This window comes from Ambystoma mexicanum, chromosome 3p (assembly GCF_040938575.1).
Source record: "Ambystoma mexicanum isolate Mex_15411 chromosome 3p, UKY_AmexF1_1, whole genome shotgun sequence".
NCBI classification, from domain to species: Eukaryota; Metazoa; Chordata; class Amphibia; order Caudata; family Ambystomatidae; genus Ambystoma; species Ambystoma mexicanum.
In genome coordinates, this window is record NC_090925.1 from 1,040,108,764 (window position 1) to 1,040,126,693 (window position 17,930).

The window sequence follows — 17,930 nt, forward strand, 5'->3', positions numbered from 1 at the left end:
CAGGAATGGGCGAGGTCCTTTATTATCAGCGAGTTATAAGTCTGCGCCCAGTCTGCTGGGAAAGATTTATGGTTTCCCTTTGTGGCCAGGGTTAGGGCCAGGGCCTTGCAATTTTCACCATGAGCCTCAGGGTGCCCAGAGACGCCACACCCATTGGGTATTTTTATGATAAAGCAAATACTTATTTAACTCAGTACATTAAATGGGCGCTTAGCAGCGCACACACTACAGTCTACATTTGCTGGTGCCACAGGCAGTCCACTCCCCCTTGCAGCATTCAGCAGTGTGCTAGGTGTTTTCTCATTGCATTTCCACTCTAAGTTTGGGTCAAAAGTTTGACATTTACCTCGTGTCACTTTCCACCCGTTTTTAGTGGTATTATGCCCAGAATGTCCCATTTGGTGCAATGGAGCCAATGGGAAGGGGGACTTAACGCCAGCCCTCCTCCAACTTGGGTACAGGCACTAATACCACCGGACAGAGTTGCGGTAACGCAATTTGCGTTGGGCGGTATCCCCGCGGATTTACTGCTGGGATACCGCCCAACTTGTGATGAGGCCCTTAGAGTTTTAGTTCCCAGCTGGCTTTCTTTTTTCTGCCATGCAGAAGCCAGTAGCTCTGGCCTGTAATTATCTGCAGCTTTTCACCCCCTCAGTTCATTATCTTATCTAGAATGTTGCCACAGAATGCAGCAAGGATTCCTTAAGTAACCACCAGTCTTCATACACTAAAGGCTGTGTCACTCTAAATGTGTACTTGCTGGCCAAAGTAAGACCTCCATAGAATGTGTTAACTTATCGCAGACATGTTTTATTCTGAGGTCCGCTCTTTGGTGTGGGGCAGTGACTAGGCTTGGAGATTGCTGGTGTTCCAGGCCGGGGCTCATGCTATGCGACCTCAATGATAAAACCAGGGCGACCCCCCACTGCCGCTTAATGAGGAAACCTCTCCTTTATAATCTACACATCACGCATCTCCCTCGGAGGGGTTTTCCCAGCATTTTGAGATGGGCCCCCAAAATCTGCTCACGCATCTTCAGGCAGCACTGTTTGAGGAAGTCAATTTACTAAAGTACCTGTGACAAGCAAACAAGAATTGTGATGCCAACGCAAGCGATGAAATGGTTAAGTTGGGAACAGTATAGTAATGGATGCTATTTGTTAAGAGCACGCATGGTCCCTAAAATGGGAGGTGATTGAGCAGTCACGCGGGCTGAGGAGCTCACTGTGGCAGACACCCACAGTCGTACATACTAGGACTCAGACTTCCCCGTAGGACCAGAGTCTATCCTACTGCTCGACTGGTGGTGCCAAGAGCCTCCCTGTGCTGCTGGCATCTTCGTGCCCGCGTATGGGGAAGGGCAGCCTTTTGGTTTCTGTGTCCACCATTTGGCAATTACAGACATGAGGCTCCGCGGGGTCCCTTTCACTGGATCTGATACCCGGCTGCCAAAGAAGCTGGTTGCAGCAGCGGTGACCTCCTCACATGTCCCCCACGCTTCCCCAAGTCCCCAATCTGAAAGCACTCTTTCTTAGCCATCTCAAACTTCCATCATTTCCCGACTGGATGTTAGCCTTATCCCCATACCCCAAAAAATATCTCCACCCCATATCACATATCAGGCTACTGCTTCTACTTATATTCAGTGAAGTTGGAATCAATGAATCCATCTTTACGGAATATGGGTAGCCAAACACCCACGCCACCAAATGTCTTGCACAGCGAACACTGGATACATTAACACATAGTCTGCTTTCTTTTTCCATTGTTCACGTAGCCAGTGGTGGAGCGGGGTGACCTGAAATTGAGCAGGTCAGGAGATTGTTTGTGTGTGGGGGCAGGGCGGGGGGTTTTGGGAGCATTAAAATTAAGTGGAGTTAGAGGGCATGTTGCGGGAGCGCGTCTGGGTACATCCGCAGGCTGGGTTTCAGGTGGTGGGCATGGGGGAGGAGTCCCCCCTCCAATATGCATGCAGATGGGAGGGAGGTGGGTAGGGGAGTAACAGGGAGGGGTGTTCGTCTTCAAAAGAACTATAGCCCTCATTAGGAGTTTGGAGGTAACTGAAAAAACGGGAGGTAAAGGAATTCCCTCCAGTTTTTTCAGTCCTTCTGGTTGGGCCCCATTCCAAGTTGGGTGCTGAGGTAGACAATGGCAGAACAAGACTGAGCAATTGGCTCCAGTGTAATTACTGGCAGCGGCAACTTCTCCGTTCCCCATTGACGTCCTGAGGGACTTCAGAATGGACACTAACGACTGCTCATAAAAAGGTGTAACTTCCACGGTTACCACTGCCAAGAACCTTCGGGAGGATAGCTCAGGGGCAACGTGCTCGCCTTGGAAGCAAGACACGGAGCACCACAGGTTCGATCCCTGGGTCCGCGCTTAGAAACCTCTGGGTATTAAGAGCGTTATAAATAACATATCATATCATTTATTACCACTGTTAATGCCTCCAAACTCGTAATGAGGCTCTGTGTTGGTTTATTTCTCCCCAAGTGTTGCCAGTGTGCATGCAGACAGTTCTTCAGATGCACCCCCAGATATACCAACAATCTTCTGAGAGAAAAGGGGTGACATGCAAACGATGGGCCGGTCCTAGTAAAGCCGAGCCTGCCTGTCTGCTTTAGCAACAGTGACATGTAATGCATATCCTTCTGGATCATAATCAATGAAAATCAATGAAAAAAACGGATCGTCATTGACAGCCTAAAGTAGCAGGGAACAAAAGTAAGACGTTGAAAGAGCTCCCTGTCTCTGGGTGTGCATTACAATCACATCTATGACTCAATAGAAGGAAAGGTGACCTTTGCACTGCCATCTTGGAACAGCGGGCCAGTCCTTTGCAGACCTCAAGTCGGGGGTACACACGGGTGGACGCAGGAGTCCACCCCACTTTTTTCAAAGGGCACCTCGATATGCTAATTTCTGATTTATGGTGATGCCACATTCAATTGGTATGTTAATGAGTTCCCCCACTTTTATTTTTTAGGACTTGACCCCTGGTCCTTCGGTAATGCAGCCTCCAAACTCATAGACCTTAGGGGACACGACCTCTCTTAACATATGGCGGGCAGGATTTGTGAGAAGGTGTGGGGCGTTGATTTTGCAGCAGGTCGAGCTCTTACTTTCACTTTTCTCCTGAGGAGTTGGATCCAGCACCTGCCATCCGTCGTATCCTTCGCTCAGATCGGGACGGGCCATCCACGCCTCCACCCAGCAATGGAAGTTCCTGGCAAGCAAGCGGACATGGAAAGTGATGAGGTTGGAAAGGCAGCCACCTGTGACCTTGCACCCTCAGCCATCGCAGCCACAAGCCTTGGCCACCAATTCTACACACGATTTACAGAATAAGTTGGGCTCCAAGGAGCACACGTTCTCAATTTGATTTCAATCATTTTCATCTCTAACTAATAGTTTGTTGTAATGAATAAAGTGTTTTAGTTGTTTACAATAACTCCATTACTTTCAAAATAGGAAAAGTAAAAGATTTACTATAAAGACCTATAATTGTAGATGGGTATAGATTCCACTGTGGGCCTCCAAATTACATCTGATAGACAACATGAGCGCAGCTAGAGTTGCCCATCATGCCTCTTGGGGGCGACATTAATCACATTCTCTAAAGGTGCACCTCCCCAATGTTATGTTATGCAGAGTCCCTTTCCCAAACCCTTCACTTTCTTGGTGGACCAGATCTGCCAGTAGGGTATAAAGGAAGCATGTGGGACACAGACAAACTGGGCCAAACATAAATGCCTGTGGTCCTGCCACCCTTTGGAACCTCGGTAGGGTCACCAATCCTTCGATCTGCGCCAACTGAAGACCTTCAGCGATAGAGAAGAAGAGGGATTCTCCGGCGGTGAGGTCACCAGAGCGGAGGAGGATCTCCATCTTCCACTGGCATGATGTAATAGCAGAAACATCTTAATGCACAAAGCGCAACAAAAGTCTGCTATTAATGTATACAAGCACAGCATAATTGTAGCAATGCGTCTCTATGAGCTGACACTAACATAACACAAGGACCTGCCTGTCCCTCCTCTAATCCCTCCTTCTCCTGCAAGTCTTCCCTCTGCCATCGATTTATCTACGCTTATCCATCAATCAATGGTCATCAAGGTACATACTAGCAACATGGGTACTGGCACCTGGACGTCAATGCTAATGACCTCCCAGCCAATCAGAATGTTCAGAAAGCAGTTAATAACTAATGATATTGAATGCACTCCGGACATTCGGACTTCAGAAGCAGCCAGGGAAACAACAAAGCATTCCTCTGGATTCCAGAAACAGCAATGCAAATGAAATCGCCCAGCAACATTGCTTTTATCATAACCGAATTCAATGCAACAGAGTGAAGCTAAAACATGGAACAAGGCTTTCACTTTTGTCAAGACAAAACGCTCACTTTACATTGCACCAATATTAAATTCATGAGAAAAATATTGCAGTTCAACCAAGTTTACATTTAAAATGCTTGCCTTATAAAAACTGCCTAGTTATTTAAATATCACAAAATGAAACCGCATTTATGTTACTAACACGTTTTGGGTACTTTACACATTATTGAACTAACTTATTCTACTTCACCTTCACAACTCCAACACCTTTCCGCTTCTAGCGCTATGAGGCAATAGCCTTCTAGTCCTAGTTAGGGGTAATTATCGCTTGGGATAGCAACCCTTCCCCACCTTATGGCCCGAGGCACCTGGAGTGGGCCTTTATCCCATGATAATGAACTCTCCATCATTCTATTCGGCTAAATAGAAAGAGATGGCATTTACAGCGCTATGAGAGAGCAACACTGCAGTGAAAAGCGCTATACTGAGTTACTAAGCAAAGCCGTAACATGTTACTTTTTGCTCAGGATGCTCAACAATAGCACATTATTAGTGCTCCCAGGGCCGGACTTCGCAGCCGTAGCGCCCTGGGCAGCTAAACAAAAATGTGTCCCTCCCCCGGCCCGCACCCCCCCACCCCAACTGCGCCCCATGTCATGTGGGGTGTGCCAAATATCACATCAGACCTTGAAAGACTCACCGAGCTGGCGTGGTGGGAGGCTAAAGGCAGAGCGTCCGGAGCAGTCGCCCCCCCTGCCCTAAGGCCGGCCCTGAGTGTTCCCATGCTTGCTATCATTGTGGCAATGCGTCTCTATGACCTGGCACAAATAATTCGACATTTTCTGTCCACCCCTTCTCCAATCCCCCCTGACTCTGCGCGTCTCCCCTCTGTATCTGTTGATCTACAGTATTTCTGCATGTGCATATCCTTCAATGCGTGGATATTATGTTCCAGTTGGAACTAGAAACACTTGTTATTTAAAGCACCATGAAAGGGCAAGCTACAGTTACAAGCACTATATGAACACATGTGCCAGCTGTCTACAAGGAAGGGGACGCCCGTAGTAAATGGCAATGGTACTTAGGGTGATATTGTTTGGGAAGTTCACTTGAGTTACTCTGAATGGAAGACTTTCTTTTATAGGTGGATAGAAAGCTAACCAAGTATAGCATTTCTACCAACAATGTTTGGACTAAATTAGTTTTGAACTATTGAGGTAAACATAATTTGAGGAGCAACAGAAAATAGAAATATTCAATTTTGGCAGCGTTGTGCTGCTTGGCTCTCTGCGCATGCTCGCCGGAATAAGTACACGTGCAGAGAAGTAGTCACTAGTCTCCAGCTATAAACCAGCAGAAAACCACAGCTGTTAGTTGCACTGGTATTTGTGCTCCTTCCAGTACAAGTGCCCCAATCCAGCAGTTCGCAGGATAAATAGATGCGGGTTTTCAACATCCAGGAAGAACGGGATTTCTGTTACTTGCTGGAGTTCATAATGGCCGACTGTTGATCCCCTGCGGGTTGCAAGGAGCGAGGAATGCACCCGATTGGTCCCTTTTACAGACACGCTCATTAGCTTCCTGGGATGGTTGGCCAGTCCTGTTTTGCTGTTTGTCTTCTTAGGCTTGCCATCCTGGATTGATAATATGGGAAATACATGGAATGGGCGTTGTTGCCTGCATCACTTGGAATGCACCAATCAATGAATGGCCCGTTAATGCGCGTCCTGTTTTTAGAGCCTTTTTCAGGGCACGATAGATATGTGTATCCAGAGGGAGAAATAACTTGATCTGAAAAATTGTAACATTCAAACCATTTTACTCCACCTCTTTTCTCTAAGCCATCACCCACGCCTTCAGGTGCTTTTGCATTGCACTTATATTTGCCAAGGACATGAACTGTTCTTCTAAAATTGGTTCCGAGATAAGAAACCGATGTTTTAATGATAAACCACGTTGAGAGGGTGGGGAAACTTTGGGAAGATGTTCTTATCAGGAATTTTAGAATCACGACAGCAAGTGACACAAATGTTGTCAACACTGTGTGGAGCCATATGCACAGACTCAGCCAATGGAATCCTGGCGGCTCCCAATGGCTTGACTCCAGTGCTTGCTGCTCAGTCCGAGGGCTTGGGTTCCATCTTGGACTCTGGCCCAGAGCTGTATAAACACATTAAATCCACGGCGAAGTTCTTTAATCCCCTGAACACAAGGAACAGTCTGTAGCGCAGCCAGGTTTTTGGACGATGCAGAACTGCTTCTGATCTGCAGGGATTCCTATTATAGTCACAAGATTTCTTTTCTCTGAGATTTTGTCAAGTGCTGCATGCGGCAGTCTGCAGGTGCAGAGCGCTTTGCAAGGGCTGGAGCGGGAAAGTATGGAGACTTGCAGGGAGGTGAGAACGGTGAGAGCGGGGGTCCAAAAGTGGTCAGCTGGGGATCTTCCCACACCCCTGCATGGGTGGATATGATTGGGGTCCTTAGTTGCATGTGTGTGCGGGCCAGACAGAGTGACACTGACTGTCCCAATTTGGCATTGAAGGATATCATCGGTAGAATAAGGACCGTTTTTGAAATTACATGTTTTCGTAATTCCTGCCTGACAACTATCAAGCATTTTGCCTAAATATTATAGCGACTGGAAACAAACAGTTTCCAAAACGGTATTTATTTCCCCAGTATTATCAAGAGTGATATGGGTGTACATATTCTGCAACGAGGCTAAACAACATGTAGCGTGAACAGTACGTGCAATAGCTCACATTAGCAATGGAGGTCATTACTGACCTCTCAGCCAATCAGAACGCTTGAAATGCAGTCAATAACTATGATATTGGCTGTATTGAGAACATTCTGACTTCACTAGCAGACCGGTAAACAGAAAGCATTTCCTTGCATCCAAGCAACAGCAATTCAATTTCCCAGCAAGATTTCTTTTAACAAGACCCCAACTTATCAAAGTGAAAGCTAAAACATGGAAAAGGAATTCCCTTTTCCGTAGAGAACCTGTTCGCTTTCACCTTTTATCTAATGTATGCTCATGTTGAAACCTTTCCAGTTCAACCAAGTTTACAATTCCTATTATTTCCTTATAAAGAGAACCTTGTTATTTAAATACTTCAAAATAAAACCCCAATAAATTCATTAACATGGTTTGTCTATTTACTTTACTCCCTAACAACTGTTTTTTACTTCACCATCATAACTCCAAAGCCACGAGGCGCTAGGCTTTTGCCACGAGGCGCTACGAGACGGATCATTATCATCTGGGATAATGACAATTCCCTTTCTCATGGCCCTCAACTTTGGCTTGGCTTGGGGAGTGGGTCATTATCCTGCTATCATGAGCCCTCCTTTGTTCTATAATTGAAAGATTGATATTTTTGTCAGTATCGATCGTTAAATGCGTTGAATCCTAGCGTACACGTGTTTATTTTACAACCATCCCAAGATATAACGTATCTTCCATGATTCACCAGGAGTTCCATGTAAGTGGCAGCAAGCCTGCCCATGTCCTTGCTTTTGGTGGATCCCAAGCCCCCAGGAATGCTGGGTCCATCAGTCAGGTCGCTTGGGGACTGGGGGCGATGGACTAGTAGATTATGCAGCAGAATTTGAAGCTGCGACCACATGATTGCTGCTCCTTTAAGGAGGGCGACCTGGCACACCAACACACGTGGCACAGACCCTGAAGAGCTCTAACGTGTGGGCCAGAAAGAGTGATTCTATTTGAATATCTGCGACCCCGTCTTCCAAATACAGCAGGTGCTTGTTAGTGCCTTTTATGGGCACAGCCACAGCTACTTGGAACTCCTTGTCAATCTGATTATGCGGACACCATCCCTATGCCCATTTCTTAATACAATGAACACTTTCTTATCTTTATTCCATTTGGACACGTATTTCCCATGGATTTGCAGGCTTTTGCCTGTAAGGGAACTCTTTTTTCATTGATTGATTCTAGTTTTTTCTTAAATATGCTGAACCGGTTTATATACTCTTTGTACAGTGCTAGTAGGCCAAGGGTCTGATTTGCAAAAGCGTTCTTAGTTGGGAAAATCCCATTGAAAATCACGTTGTAAATGAGGCTCCAAGTCTCAACACCATGCGCAGGAAAGCTTTTACAAACAATAATAAGAATTATAAATAGGAGAGTGGAAAGACGTTCCTAGCAAAAAAATGTTCTTATGAATCGAATCGTGCCCGCTGAATAGGACAACTGGCTTACGTGACAATCAATTTATTAGAACAGCATGCAACACAATTCTTTGATTTAAAGATAATTACAGGTGTTGCTTTGTTACTTAGACCATATATCGTCTCCGTTCCCATTTGCAACTCCAAAGTTACTTTTCAACATGGCATTGCAATTAATGAGGAAAAAGTAGGAATTTAAGGCACATGGCCCCTTGCTTAATGAAGTTCATAGGAGTGATGGGAATGTGCACAGCAAGTCATTTGGTGGCTTTGAGCACGCTTACGTTGTTTGGAACATGGTTTTAATTGGTGGAATCTCCACATGCGTGGGCTTGCTGCGATATCAACTAAGAGAAGCGCAAGCTGAAAGTAAAGCTAGTTGCTGCGTCAAAAACGTTGGCAATGCTGGCATGGGGGCAGGGGGTAAACAAAGAGAAAGGAAGCAGGGCTCAAGACCATACCACTGTAAAGGTACCAGAGTAGAATAATAAACAAGCGTTCATGAGAATGGCGGCGCCAGTGCTCAGCCAGACATTCTCATTGCGGTCACTTACCAGATCATGTCCCGGTGCTTCTTCTGCCTGTTGCCATGCTCATCCAGATACTGCTCAATCACCAGGTTGCTGTTGGTGTCATGGGCCGAGTGATAGTTGGTAATAACGCGGGATGGTATTCCAAGGCACCTTAAGACTATCGAGGAGACATAAACAGGGTCACGGGGGAAGTCAGCTGCTATGATACTGAACACACCTTCAGCCTACCAGTATAGAAGGCTACACATTGAAAGCATGGGCTACTTTTGTAGTGCCTCTCTGTGAAACATTCTGCCTCAAAGCACTTAGTGGGGGAGTGCAGAGCCTGAGGTGATTATGGGCCTCATTACGAGTGTGACGGTCCAGAAACAAGGGTGCTGGTAGGCTTACCGGCACCCTTGTTTCCGGACCACCACAGTACGAGTTTGCCTGCTGTGGTCATGGCACCTGGCAGGTATGACCTGCCGGACACAGCAGCCTCGGTGGGCAAACTTTTCACGGAAGCACCAGCACCGTTAGCAGAGAATTGGCTGAAATATTAGACATACAAATGTACAATAACATTAATTGAAAGACTTCAACTATTAGCCTTGACAATGAGATTGCTGGTGCCAAACACGTGTTGATGATATGCAATTAGAATATTTATGAGTTTTGTAAAGCAAGTGGTCTATAGATTGCCGACATGCCAACATAGTATTCACGGCTATTGTAAAACAAGTATTTCTGATACTGATTCTTTCCTGAATATTTGACTGTGAATAAAATGTGTGATTATTGAAAACTTGTCTGTTATTAAGCAAGTACAAATAATAATGTAAGCATGTATTAAACATGTGTGTCATGTGGGGTGCATTCAAAGGCCCCAAACTGAAGTCCTTTTCACATGAAAAGCAGCATTTTTCAACATTGGCACAATAATGGCTTTGCAGTTTAAATGTGAAAATGTACCACTGCTTACCCAAAAAAGTCAAGGAAAAGACATGGTGCGTGTTGACAAAAAGTAATGCATATTATGTTTCGCATGCAAAATACTGACACACATTTGAAAGGAAAAGCCACTTTGTTTTCATGAAAAAGTGTCTCTATGCCAGAGGCAAACCCTTTTGCTGGCTGTTGGAAACATGTTACCACAAACTCCCCCACCTAATTACAACTGCAATAAAGTGTGTCCTGCTAAATGTGTGGAAACCCCATTGTTCCCCAGACTTGCAATTTGTGAAAGCAGTCATAGCAGAACAGATCCCCTTGGTTGGAGCATGACTAAAAGGTGTGAAGACTGGAGGTTACAACTTTAAAAAGACAACCAACTTCAAAGAGCAAGTCACAAACATAATCATACAAAAAAACCTCTGGTTATTGGTGAGCCAAGTGAGACCATATGGCCTGGAGGGAGGATAATTGCCATTTGTCCCACATGAAGTTTTACTATTTATTTAAAATAACTATTATCATTTAGGCCTTTTTCCCAGCAACAATAAAACAGATTTTCTTCATTTGTGTACCACTTTTTAGGTAATTTCAGGCAAATTTGGAGATATAGAATTCATGCACCTACGAGTTAGGGAACTGTAATGGCCAGTTAAACTAGGTTTCTGGCTGATCTGAAATGTTACAAATGTGAGAGTTGGTGAACTGGTCGAAGATAAAATTAGGAATATGGGTAATAAATTACATATTCCTAAATGTTATGCTTTTTACAGAAACAGAAGAAAATTGCCACATGGCCGTGCAAAATGGTGCGGACATGGCTGTCGTCTGATTTAATTCCCCATGATTAACTGAATCAGAAAATATGTATATTATGGCAGTTATTAGTAGAATTCTGAAGTTTGGCCACATAACTATTTTTTGGAAAAAGTTTGACATTAGATCAAATGGGGCTTGTGAATTCAGCTGCCATATGTCTGCTCTAGACTCTTAAACCAATCCATAGAGATGGGCTGGAGTAGGGAGGAGAGAGAAGGGTAACTGTCCAATACTATTTAGTGACCTCTTGCAGGGTACTCCCCAAGATTGTAAAATTGGTGGTGTCATTGCTGCTATATAAGGGGGACTGCACTAGGAGGAAGGGACAGAGCTGGTGAAATGAATCATCAAAGAGCGCTGATGAAACTTAACATCAGACAGCTGCAAGGAAACACCACAGAAGATTGCTGAGAGTGCATCTGGGTGGAACCGTCTATTTCTAGGAAGGCCTAAGAGCTGACTGGGTCCTATTGTGAGGAGCGGGAGGCCATCCTTGTGAGTGGAGTGACCAGACCCCTGCCCTATCTTTCCAGACGGTCCTGACACGCAGCTGGCTGTCTGGAAGGCTTTCTATGTACGTAGAACTGAGCCCAGGGAAACCAAAAGGTGAGGGTTCTGCTTGGCTTAAATCCTTTTCCCTTTATAGTGGGCGGGGGCAAAAGTGTGTAGATCCTTAGCCTACTTAACTAAAAAGGTTAATTTTATTAATTCCCCATATGGTGGAACAGTACGGGGTGATTTTAAATTAACAAAGCTCACTTCCAAATGTGCGCGGAAAGACTATAGCCTATAATTCAATCGGGTAATCCTTTTTGTACCATTGACCCCGACATCTTTAAGGAAGATGGGTGTCTTTGTTCTTAAATCAGTCCAATCATTTTGTCCAACCTTCCCCTAACACAGGCCTTTCTCTGGAGGTGGTCAGAAACCCTAAATTTCTCAAATCATTCCCAGCACAGACCAAAGTAGAGTGGGGGGTCTGAAAAACAAACCGCTAAATCACGCTGTATTTATTTTACACCAAAAGTGTTGGTGAAATCATAATTGCCATATGCATTTGTACCAATCTTGAAATCCTACTACTAGCCTTTTAAGCCTGCAGGAAAATCAAAACTGCACATCACTATAAGTGTTTTGGTTATTGATCAGTTTAATTATTTCTTGAAGTGAAATTTGTAGAATTTAAAGGATTGTGATTTGTGTTTTTTGAACTAATCTGTGTAATTGATTTGTGTACAATAGATTAATGGTGAGCCACAAAGAAGGGGGCATGTGTAGTTCAGTGTGATTTCGATTACTTTAAATACAAATATATTTCCTGTACACCGGCCTGGTTCTTGGCTCATTGTTAGCTCAGGGGGGAAGAAACCAAGAGACATGATATGTGCCTGAAGTAGGGCTGAATAAAAGAATATGTTAAACAGTTTGTTGCATCACACCTTGAGGGGGGAGGGAAGGAACTCCCTGTGTTGAGGGTGCCTTCTCAGTAAACTGTCACAGCCAAAAGTATATTATTCACTGGCTTCTGGTGACACAATGTGACTGTGCAAAGTTAAGTTTGATCCTAATCTGTCATTTGTACTGTAAGTAAATACAGTTATCAAAAACATATTCTATCACCTCTGACCTTTGTGCAGAGTTCTACCACTTCTACAACCATCCAACAGAATGACACTAACTCTTCCACTAGCCACGTCCGTCAGTATTATTGCAATGCCATCTACAAAGGCTTACTCCACAGGATAGGCTCCAAACTCCAAATAGTACCCAAAGATGCTGCTCAGGGCATTTTATGGCTGCAAGGAACAAATTATACAACACCTTCATTTAAGACACTCACTTCCGATCAAGGAGAACACAATGCAAAACCCTGTGTTTTGATGGCAAGTGCCTACATGGTCAGTGACCACAATACCACTCCAAGGTGTTCAACCAGACTATGTATCCCGTTCTCTAAGGTAGGTCACCCATTTTCTTCTTTCTAGCATATCTTCAAGATCCAAACACTCTGGCGGCCGAATAATGCGGGTTCCAGGGTAAATCCTGTGTACTGCTCTACCAACCCACTTCCGACTCCCTGAAATTCCACAGAGCCTTGAATACACATATCTTTCGGGCAGATGCTGGTCTGAACTTGTCCTAATTAGAACACAAATGAAGATAGTGTACAATGATAATGAAGGTGTCTGGGTCGCCTCATCGGAAGCTAGGACCACCACTTGCACTTAGCATATGGTCGAAGGGTGACCTCTTCTACAATCCACCTTTCTTCCTTCCGTGCAAGGCTTTACTTTTGCTGCTTTATTGGACATAGTAGTGACAATGAGCATCTATCTCTTTTCCTATGTCTGTCCTATAAACTTCCCTGATTGGCCTTGGCGCAAAACAGAAACAAGGCATGCACATGACAGTAACTCCTATTGATACCACCCCGGGACAGCACAGAAGCAAATGTGGGGGAAACAGCGAAAGGATTATTTGAAAAGCAAGGTATTTAGCTTCTTCCTGAACAATTCTGTGGATTTAATTGCTCTCAGATCAGGGGGTATTTCCTTCCAGGTTTTAGGTGCTGCTACAAAGAAGGCCTCTGTCATTACCTGCGTGAGTTTGTATCTTGGGCACCTTCAAGAGGTCGAGGTTGTTAGACCTAAAAACCAGGCACGTCATTTGGGGGTCACAACTGCTACCCCTGAGGTTTCCCTTGTTACCCCTGAAGAAAAAAAATCTTTTTCTTTTTTGTTACATTGAAGCTCCTGGGCTGTGGCCATTGCCATGTGGCTCTTTGTTTCTGGACTGGCTGGAATGTATGTTGGGGCCTCTTAAAAAGACAGGGGGGTTCCACAAGTGGAACACTTTGAGCAGTGACCCTAAATAAGGAAGAATAGGAATAACAATTGGTCTTTGTGGAATTCTATACAATAATTTCTAGACTCATTAAAGGGGTGAAAGGTAATTTTTCTATCGCTTCCCATGATGTCATTTCGGGGTGGAGTCAAATGACATAACTTCCTGTGATGTCATTAGAAGTCAAGAGTCATGTGATGTCACTTCCGCTACCCCTGGCATTTTGGTGAAATTACTTCCCTGCTAAGTACTCCTCCAGATGCTAGCCTCTTCAGGGCCACGGCCAGGTATACTGGGCTGGACCCCATCAAACATTTATGAGTGACTATAAGGAGATGGTATTTAATCCTGGTTTCAATAGGGAGCCTGTGTAATTCACGCCCTGCATCAGAGATATGACCTCTCTTTCTAATTTCAGCTGTGATCCTCACAGCGCTTTTTTGTACTACTTGCAGTCTGGCACAATCATTGTTGCTGATCCCAATTAACAGACTGCCAGCACGTGGAGCATTTATTTTAAAGAGCACAAGCATAAGCTGGAACTGATCAATATTTGATCTATTGATTAATTCCATTTTACGTCTCCTTTGGTGAAATGGAGGAACCCTTCCCTAACAGGTAACACCCCATGGTACTGGTTCAGTTGAACTATCCGCCATTCTGGCTTCCTCGAGACATTGTGTATTGGTCCACACAGCATATCTCCCAGTAATGGTGACCTGGGTGCTCCTTGGCACTGCACATGTGCTTGTGGGGGAGGACAGAGCAAACACTGAAGACATTTTCTCTGATGTTTTACTGGAGAATAGATAGCTGTTACAGTTATGCAGGCAGCCTAGCAGTTTCTACTGCAGGGGAAGACTGGTGCATGCACACCCCCCATCACCTCCCCCGCGTCAAGGTGCACGCACATAGCCACACTTCCAGGTGCAAGGGCGGGAGACCTTAACAAAAGTGTTCTGTAGCTAAATTGAGAGCTCTTGCTAAAATGAGGGTCCACATGAATTGCTACTGGTTTGCTCTCACCTGTGCATGCAACTGCAGCAAAGACCCAGCATTGCCCGTATCGAACCGCCTGGCATCCGTACCGCCTCCACCTCTTGAGGATGTCCACGCTCCCCATCCAGGACATTGGACTGCACCCATCCTCGTACTTATCATCCCAGCGCCCCGCGATGATTCCTGCGTCATCGTTGCAGTTTACCTGGACAAGAGCACAATAGCAAATGAACCATGGGGAGACAAACAGGGCCACTGCAGACGCTGAGATGTCGCTTATCAAAGAATTACTTTGCCTTTTCTATAGTGCCAAACATGCCACCGCTTGGCAACTTACGGTCACTTATAGAAGGGAAACCGCGACCCATGCATACACAAACCATTGCGCTCTATACACAAATGACAAACTGCTTAGCTTTTTCAACTGGCATAAAGTACAGTTTGAACGGAAACGTACCAAAATGTCGCCATGATTGTGGCGACATTACAAATACTGCGCCCTTGCGCAGAACAAAAATCCTGACTCTCATTACACTGACTAAGGGGAGCGGGTGTTGCGGGGGTGTCCCCCACTTCCATTAGATGGTAGTGGGGGACAAGGAAGAAAAACACTGTTTTTACAGAAAAAGAAAGAAAGGACCCTTCGGGCCAGTTCCGCCCTACATTAGTGGGAGAGAACTGATGCTGCAGGGATCGAGAAGAGATGGCGGCACACACAGAAGTGTGCCGATGAAAAGATAAGTGGGTAGGAGAGGCCGGTAAGGGTATGCGGAGCACCGTGACCCATGTGATCACTGACCCGCGCCGTAATGGAAGTCTGCATTTTGAAAGTCGACATTATGGGCGGTGCAGTGATCACATAGATCCGTTTCAACGACCAATAGAATTCTGATCCACATAAGATCATGCATGAGATGCAGACCATTGAGTGTAGTCGTCTGTAGATTGTCCCCTGTGTGGCGAGGTGGAGGAGCGTGTTTAGAGCTTAGTCTCAGACAGGACGCAATTGGGTTGGGAAATTGCTTAAATTAATCAGTTATAGGATTGAGGAAGGCCAGAGACATGAGTGAAGAGCAGTATACACTAGGATATACGTGACACTGCTTCTAAAAACATCATGGAAGCCTGGTGAGAGGAGGACAGGTGTAGTAGACTTGTGATCATCTGAACACGAATGGGTATTGGCCTTGAGATGATAAAGCAAGGCACGAAATAGGAGAGAACAAGTGGTGACAAAAAGAAAAATTGCGAATGAGAAGCAAAAGGCCCCAAAGACATTTTTTGTTGTTGCTAAGTACAGGTCAATGCTTGGGAGGGTGCGGCTTGGAATCGAGGCACTAAGACTTCTGAGAACACAAGCATCCAATCAGAGAGGAAAGAGAAGGTTCAATATACAAATCAAGTCAACACGTGATGATATTTTTGATAGCTACTGCAGTATCTACCCTAGCGTTTTTTAATATCATGGGTAGTATAGCTTAGTGGCAACGTGCTTGTCTTGGAAGCAAGACGGGCGCAGAGCCACACAGGTTCAAATCCCACTTCTGTGCTTAGAAACCTCTTCAGTATGAAGCATGTTATAAAAAATGAATCATAAATATACTATAATGCTAGGTTGGGTGTTGCAAAGTACCCTCATTTTCTCCTCTTGTATCCAGCATGCAGGTTTAGTCTCTAAAACGAGGCCCATATAAAACAGGACTCTGATTTGAGTGAAAGGTGTTACGCTGACACGTAGGTCACACCCAGTGGTAGACACCATGCCAAGAGCCATTTTAAACATGAATGGAAATTGCTCATTGACAAATAAAACAGGCGTGATTGTATGATGCATTAGACTAGACAAGAAATGACATATCAGTTATGTAGACAAGAAATGACACACCAGTGATGTTGAGGTGTCCTAGGGTGTGCCGGCGTGCCTGCCTGCATGCCTGCTCACACGGAAACGACATGGAATGTACCTGTGCTCTCTGTAGCACCTGTCCTGTGCTGTGAAGCATTACCTCTGATGACAACTTAACATTCCTTAAGAGGAACTTTGCATTTCCCCACACCTTCTCTGACCCCGCCTCCTGAATTACACTCTCCTCCTATTGCCTGGATTGGTGGAGATGGTCGTGGAAGCATCATATACCACCCAGGTGGCCTGGCTGCCATGTGGCATGGTCAGCATTTATAAATGAACCTCAGGTGAGGGCCTGAAACAGGGCTTTGCAAACCAGGCTGAAGAGCACGGCATTGAACACTTACCATCGCACTCACCACCCTCCCAATGTAAGCAGGGTCATTCCGACGGGAGCAGTCTCGGTTTGAGTCTTTCGTGAACTTTGGGCTTGTGTCCAGAAGCTGAAGGCAGATTTCCAAAATGGTGTCTTCAAACTAGCAGAGAGGAGGAAAGGAACACAAGAAAGCGTGTGAACGGGAGCAGTTAAACCCAAGCAAGACCATAACAATCAAAATGGCAGCCTTTATGACAGAAGTAGGCAATCCTTCCCATCCAAACTTGCACGTCAGACAATCCAGATGGATAGAATGCCACCTCCCTGCTGGTTTACCACCATTGGTACAACTACCGCCGGCAGTAATAATGCCCATAAATAGGGGTAATTAATGCCCAAAACAAGATCAGCTGAGATCTGGACTTTATAATTACCAGAGCTAGAACCTGTTGGAACTTCCTGAAAAAAATGGGTTGGAAATGGTGTCCACATGTTCAAGCAGTGACACAGAAAGGCTCTTTGCCAAAGGGTCCATGTTACTAATACTGCACTTCCCACATTTCTGACCAGTTGTATATTAACCACCCCAGAAGCTCGTTTATCATGCAGGAGTGTTGCGTTGGTGGGTTTGGGTACCACCAGAAGAAATTAATTTGCTGCCAATAAGCATGTCATACTTTTGGTGGTAATGACATGACTTTCTAACCAAGTTTACCACAAGGGGTAAGAGTATTCTTAGCAGAGTTCATTTAACGCTGGCTGTTTTTCTTCTGCAAAAGGTATACTGCAAAAAACGTCTTTATGTATCATCAGACTACTGGCTGGGTTATAACCAGCTTTTCAGGATTTGCCCACACACCAATGCATGCAAAATAAGCAAAGCCGTGGTTTCTTCTTAATGCCGTTTTCAGGGTGTCACTGCAAGATGGTTCTGCTCTTTTATGATAGTTACTCGTTATGGCCATACTTTGTTCCACAGTTCTTGAGTTTTCCCCTCTTTTCCTGCTCTGACACCCAATCAGAACAGTGCCAGGACCAGCTTTGGA

At 45.0% G+C, this 17,930-nt stretch overlaps 1 protein-coding gene across 1 annotated transcript in view; it reads right to left on the reverse strand.

Annotated features, from left to right (window-relative positions):
* TGM2 (transglutaminase 2) overlaps positions 1-17,930 on the reverse strand; it is a 172,919-nt gene that overhangs the window by 14,330 nt on the left and 140,659 nt on the right. The window contains exons 5-8 of the mRNA XM_069652396.1: positions 16,916-17,044; positions 14,690-14,867; positions 9,092-9,227; positions 3,126-3,229 (exon numbers count right to left, since the gene is read on the reverse strand). Of these exons, the coding sequence (XP_069508497.1) occupies positions 3,126-3,229; positions 9,092-9,227; positions 14,690-14,867; positions 16,916-17,044 (547 nt within the window). The remainder of the gene's footprint in view (positions 1-3,125; positions 3,230-9,091; positions 9,228-14,689; positions 14,868-16,915; positions 17,045-17,930) is intronic.